Consider the following 6,983-nt stretch of genomic DNA (forward strand, 5'->3'; position numbering starts at 1 on the left):
CATAGTGTTGCCGAAAGAGACACTCAACTGCAAGACTGGGAAGGAGGACTAGTCGAGTGCAGATCCTCATAATCAGAAGTTGTTCAAAATCGATTCATAGGAGTAGCAAAACCACGGTTTATTGTGGACTAGTCTTTACCGTAGCTAAGGCTACTCTTTCTGTGGTCCAACGGTTCAATACAGATGTACTGTTGCACCCCTATGGTAATACGACACCTACTGCGTATCTTCCGTATTTTTGTTCAGAGCATGTGTTTGATTGCCAACTTTTATAAATAAAGTGAGAACGATTCAAGAAAGAAGTCACTGCAAAGTATTGAAGGCAGCTCCTCTCCTTCCTCGCCGCTCACTGAATTTTCAATGCAGGTAAAAGTTATCAATTTTCCATTGTTTTCTCAATGTAACACAAGTGGTCTGTGTAATATTATGTGTGCCTGTAACGAATTCATTGGATTTGTATTGCTTCCTCTAGGGAAAATGGTTTTGTTTTCCTATACGGACCCATTGGTTTAAAGGGTAACTGCACTTATTTTGGAATTTTGCATATAATTCATAATCTTTATGAGAGACAAGAACACTTGTCTTATTTGTATGGATTCTAACTTGTAAACAAACGTCAATAAAAGTCTGCTTACAATGGAGTCGATTGGAGCCATGAAGTCATGACATCATTGCATCTATTCCGACTATAAAACCCAATAAAAAAACATCCAAAAAGCGCCAACAATACTTGTGACCTGAATCCTAACAAAGTATTAGCGATATTGTTATTATAAGCACTAACCTTAAGGACCTATTTTTAGCGGTGCATTGATCAAGAGAGTTAACTACCTTATGCTGCTGTATTGACATCATCAGCTGGTGAGCTGCTTTCTCGCCTCTGAGCTTGTGAAAGTTAATTCTAGATTATAAATCATGCCTCTCACCTTGATAATAGAAGGTTGTGACCATACATCGAGAAGATGGTACACTTTGGCAGCCAACTTAGACACGGAAATGGCAAAAAAGACCTGAAAAGACGCTTGGTTCCACCCACCTTTTTTTTTCGCAAGGATTATGAGTCATTTTTCATCTGAACGGGAAAATATCAACATCTTATTAGTCAGCATACAAGTGAGAGCAAACATTGTACACTGAGTGAGACTTTATTATTTTTCTTGGCTCTCATGAAGTATGCCATTTCACAAACGTGATGCGTTTGTGAAATGAATGTGCTGCCATATGCTTAAAATGAGCAAAACACATAAATATTACATGTTATTATGAATGTACCTGTTACTAAATTACATATATACTTACAGTGTATACAAAACTTTGATAGAAGTGTTTGGATGTTTTAAGCGCTTTATAGGCAAAATACAGCGATTCTTACAGGCTCCATTGAAGCGGACCTCAGCTAACATTTATTTACAAGTGACAGCAGGGATGCCCAAACGTTTTTCCTCCAAGGGCCAAAGTGAAAATGTGTCAATGGTCCGTGGGCCAAACAGCCAATTTTAGCATGCAACACAACGAGTGACGAATTTAACCTCATACCGGCAATCATTCATTATAAGGTAATAAGGTATAAGTCGCAATTGTGTACCTAATTCAGTTAGTCTATACAACTCTGCATATTTTATGTACACTTTTTACTTCAAAAAATTTTAAAAAAGGTATTTTCTGCAGAGTTTCGCCATTTCTAGGTGTTATTCTGGTGTGAATGAATGATGGGTTCCCACTTCTCTGTGAGCACTTTGAGTATCTGATAATAGAAAAGCGTGCTACAAAATCTAATCCATTATTATTATTATTCTATAACCAGTTCCTCCTAGATATTTTCTCTAAATTATTTCAAAAATCCATAGATTTTATAGTAAAAAAAACTTGCAGCTCTGTTACCAGAAATTGTTTTTTACACCAAACTACTGTAAATTGAAAAACTGTACCTCTGTTGTTTTAAGTTAAATTGTGGTGACTCAGCTGGCATTTTTAACCGTATGGCTTTTTTTTTTACAGTGCATTACTATACATTGAAGAACAGTACCAATGTTATTTTTACTGCAAAATTCTGGCAAATGAGCTGCTACTTTTTTTTTTTACCATCAAATCTACATTCCCTGTTTCACAGTGCAGTACCGATATTGACACTAAAAAGTCGTTCTCGCAATTGTTGGATATGAATTCAACCCATAATCAACCATGCATCACTATAGCTCTTGTCTCAAAGTAGGTGTACTGTCACGACCTGTCACATCACGCTGTGACTTATTTGGAGTTTTTTTGGTGTTTTAATTATTGTCCTGCGCTCCTATTTTGTTGTTGATTGTCATGTCATGTACGGATGTACTATGTGGACGCCGTCTGCTGCTCCACATGCTGTAAGTTTTTGCTGTCGTCCTGCACTCTGTTTTTATTTACTTTGCAGCCAGTTCAGTTTTAGCTTCGTTTTGCATAGCCATCCCTAAGCTTCGATGCCTTTTCTTAGCGGCACTTGCCTTTTATTTATTTTTGGTTTAAGCATTAGATACCTTTTTACCTGCACGCTGCCTCCTGCTGTTGTCTGCATATTGTGATCACGACAAACCATGTTCCCGACATCTACAAAGCAATTAGCCTCCTGCTGCCACCTACTGATATGGAAGAGTATTACACCAATATTTTGTACCGGTACCAGTACTAAAATTATTTCGATACTTTTCTAAATAAAGGGGACCACAAAAAATTTGCATTATTGGCTTTATTTTAACAAAAAATCTTAGGGTACATTAAACATATGTTTCTTATTGCAGTGAAGTCCTTAAATAAAATAGTGAACATACTAGACAACTTGTCTTTTAGTAGTAAATAAACAAACAAAGGCTCATAATTAGTCTGCTGACATATGCAGTAACATATTGTATCATTTATCATTCTATTACTTTGTCTACATTATTAAGGACAAGTGGTAAACAATTTATTATTAATCTACTTGTTCATTTACTGTTAATATCTGCTTACTTTCTCTTTTAACATGTTCTATCTACACTTCTGTTAAAATGTAATAATCACTTATTCTTAGGGATGATGTTCGAAACCGGTTCTCCCGGTTTTTCAATAAGAAAAGAACCGATTCCATGGACTCTAATCCCTTTTTGAGAACCGGTTCCCGTTATCGAGGCCACTATAGTAAAGAAAAAGAGTTGGTTCTTTATTCGAATCCCTGGGAACGAATCCCAAATGGGCAATGTTATGCCCATTTGATTGTAGACTCTTACTGACACCTTGTGGCGATATGAAAATACTACACGTCAATAGTTTGGGCACTTACGGGTTGACGATGTTAGTCCAGTTCATGAGACAATTGAGAAGTTATGTTAGCTCTTACAAGCCTTGGAAAATATAAGTCTGTAAGTAAACGATTAACTTGTTTATGTAACTCAATATTAAGGTGGAAAGTGGTTACATTTTGTGCACTGTTTCAATGGATGTTTTGAGGACTTAAAATGGCTGCCAGTCATGTATTTCCACCATCGAAATAGTTTCAACACTCAGAAGTATTTGTTTGATGATAGTACGGTATATTTGTGTGAAGCTAATATTTACATATTGTGTATTACATTTCAGTAAGTTAATTGAATCACATAGCTTATACATTTGTCATTGTGTGTATTTCAGTTTAAAAACAAATACAAATAACAGTACAGTGCAAGACAAAAGTAAAGATAGGAAAAGACAAAGCAAGATCAACAACAATAAAGAGCCTAAATGGATTAATGTGCTTTGGAACTTTATTTTCTTGGATTGTTTGTTAGCTGTCTGCCTGCGTGTGTAGTTAGTATGTTCCAATAGCAGCAGAAGTGCAGTTTTTGGAGAGCTGTATTATTTTCAGTTTTGTGCCCAAAAGACTGATTTTATTTAACACTATATTAATTATTTATACACCTATAGTGATCACAGAGACAGGTTGTTTTTGTGTTACTGTATATATTTGTTTTTCTAAAAAATACCACTTAATATACTTTGGGTAACAACAGTCAATATTTATTTATTTTATTTTTTAGGGGGGTAACAGTCAATATTTATTTATTTATTTTATTTTTTTCTTATAAAATAAAAGTGAGCTTTTGTTAAACCAAATATTGTGTTTTTTTTCCATATACAACACCCTATCTGGACTCGATAAGAGAATCGATAAGGAATCGGTTCGATAAGAGGATTCGATAATGGGCTCGAACTCGATAATTTCTTATCAAACATCATCCCTACTTATTCTTCTCTGGTTTGATACTTTACATTACTTTTGGATGATACCACACATTTGGGTATTGATCCGATACCAAGTAGTTACAGGATCAGGGACGTATTTCCTGAGTTTATAAACATAATATACATTTAAAAAAAACAAAAGAAGATGTTGTGAGGCCAAAAAATATCGACGTAATCATAGTAGTATCAATTAAAGACTATAAAAATGGGACCCATAACCTCCCTGCTCAAGGGCAGCAGCGGCGCAGGGAGGGACCCATAACCTCCCTGCTTGGCACTCAGCAACAAAGGGTTGGAGTTGGGGGTTAAATCACCAAAATGATTCCCGGGCGCGGCGCCGCTGCTGCCCACTGCTCCCCAAGGGGATGGGACAAATGCAGAGGACAAATTTCACCACATCTAGTGTGTGTGTGACAATCATTGGTACTTTAATCTTTAATATTTAATCTTTAAATATGTGCCTGTACTTGATATCAAGTGATACAGAGGATGTCGGGTATCGATCCACCCATGGCAATTGTTTGCATTTTGATGCTGGTGAGCTATGGTGTGTAGTGAAGCATGTTTAGCTATTCCTCGTCCTGCAGGGATGATACTTTATTTGTCATCATGGAGGCGAGGATTAGTGATTTAGAAGTAGCTAAGACACGTGTTAGCCGCTAGCTAGCTAGCCATGTTTTAAAGCACCTCTTCCTGAGGGCGTTTCAGTGTTATAACTTCACTTTTATCTTTAGTTTTTAAGCCAAAACGTGCCCATTCTCCCTTTTCTGTCTACACACTGTGTCTACTTGTAAGTACTCTGTGATTGTGTACCGCCCAACATGCTCTTCTGCTTGTAAAACCAGCAATGTCACGACGTGACGACGACGCGGGCACACGGGGGTTCAGGACCAGTACATTTCAGAGGCGATATAGTACCGAAAATAATTAATTAGTACCGCGGTACTATACTAATACCGGTATACCGTACAACCCTAACAGACACTCAACAACGGCACATTTGCGGATTATAATTACTGGTTTGCAAAAAATATTTTTAACCCAATTACGTGAAATTACATAATCTCCCATAGCACACCAGACAATATCTCACGGTACACTGGTGTGCCGCGGCACAGTGGTTGAAAAACACTGTATTAAACTATAGGTACATTTGGCATTTCTGAATTACAGTGCATGAAAAAAAAAGACAAACATATTGTGTCATTGTCTTCCAAAAGGATTGCGAATGATAGGCAAAATTCCACCCCCCCCAAAAAAGTGCAGTTCCCCTTTAATAACGAGGAACAACGTGCATTTCTAAATCCACGTTGCGGACGTCCTGTGGCAGAAACTGAAAGTGAGCACGCTATTTGCCTGCTGTGCTGCAGTCACAAAGTCAATGTCAAATTGCATTCGGTCGCAGCTTTACAGCAGTGAGCATTTAAGCTTATCTGGCTCGCCGTGGAACCACAAGCACTCGCGCTCTCTCTCTCTTTCTTTCGCGTGCACACACACACTCACACACACACACACACACGCAGTGGATTAAGCAAGGAAACAAAGTAGAGCGATATCGCTTGCATGCACTGGAGAGGAAAAGTAGCCGAGCCCTTTATTTACCTTGAGCGTTTCGTCGTGGGGTCTCTCATCACCATACATTCTCTTATCTCTCCAAATTTGCTAAAATAGTCTCGAAGGCTGTCTGTGGACACAGGACACACATGGGGGTCATAATAATAAAACACACCAAACAAAAAAAAACACGACAGCATTACCGCGTTGCGCATAGGGGTCGAATAGAGGACTTGAGATGGACGAAGATCGGGAATAACGTGTCACACACACACACACACACATACACACACACCAGCTGAGACATCCCATAGTGAACACACACACACACATTCGCACACAAGCGCCAGTCAGCAAACAGCCGCACGTCCATGCAAACAGAAAGAGGAAGAAATAGACGACTATGACGGTCTCACCTGGTGAGGTTTGCCAGCTGAGACCACCGATAAACATTTTACTGTAAGGGGGAAACACAACACAAGTCAGTCCAGATGTCAGTTCGGCCATTTTGACGACTAACTACTTCTGAAAGCGACCTTAAAGGATAAAGCGAGACTGTAATAATAGTCTCGCTCTGTGTATAAAAAACACAGAGGGGGGAGGAAGGAGGACACTCTCGCTGTGTAAAAACTGCCCGCCCCCTCGAAAAGGCACGAAGTGCGTACTATGTCGGACGAATCCATCCGGCACGCCAGTCCAAGTCCCTTCCAAGATGTTGCACTAAAAAAAACAAAAAACACGAAGCTTGAACAAATGTTCTTACCCGGGGTCATGGTGTGAGTCATTTAGGCTTCCGGATGTGGCTTGACTCCCGTCTCCTTCCATAGCTATTCCAAAAAAAACTATCGGCTGGGACTACCGTGAGAGTGAGAGACACAGTGCCAGGCAGGAGATATGCAAAGCCCCGCTATGAGAATATTACTGAGCCGGGAACGACAGCGTCACACGTGGGATCAGCTCAGCCCCCTGTTCCCTCCTCCCTCCTCCCGCCTCCCTCTCTCCACGCACAACCAGCTACCTTGGATCACGAGGGGGCGGGGCCAAGAGCTGTCACCGAACCAATCCAATTGACGTCGGTTCGGGAAATCTGGAAAACCAGCCTCCTATTTGTCATTTTATTGTTGAACATTTAAAAAAGGACATAAGGCAAAAAAAAAAGAAGTTTTTTTAAAAAAATATTCAACTAATTGTTCAGTTTAAAA

The 6,983-nt window shown here is 39.1% G+C and overlaps 1 protein-coding gene across 7 annotated transcripts in view; it reads right to left on the reverse strand.

Moving 5' to 3' along the window:
* msi2b (musashi RNA-binding protein 2b) overlaps positions 1-6,750 on the reverse strand; it is a 699,967-nt gene extending 693,217 nt beyond the window's left edge. For 5 of the 7 annotated variants that reach the window (XM_062048056.1, XM_062048052.1, XM_062048055.1 and 2 more), the window contains exons 1-3: positions 6,545-6,750; positions 6,198-6,238; positions 5,830-5,911 (exon numbers count right to left, since the gene is read on the reverse strand). In XM_062048056.1, coding sequence (XP_061904040.1) covers positions 5,830-5,911; positions 6,198-6,238; positions 6,545-6,606 — 185 coding nt within the window. In that variant the 5' untranslated portion in view covers positions 6,607-6,750. Of the gene's footprint in view, positions 1-5,829; positions 5,912-5,984; positions 6,067-6,197; positions 6,239-6,544 lie in introns of those variants that run through there. The other 2 variants (XM_062048053.1, XM_062048051.1) reach the window with 2 other exon arrangements.
* Between the last annotated feature and the right edge of the window lie 233 nt (positions 6,751-6,983).

This window comes from Entelurus aequoreus, linkage group LG05 (genome assembly GCF_033978785.1).
Source record: "Entelurus aequoreus isolate RoL-2023_Sb linkage group LG05, RoL_Eaeq_v1.1, whole genome shotgun sequence".
In the NCBI taxonomy this organism is placed as follows: Eukaryota; Metazoa; Chordata; class Actinopteri; order Syngnathiformes; family Syngnathidae; genus Entelurus; species Entelurus aequoreus.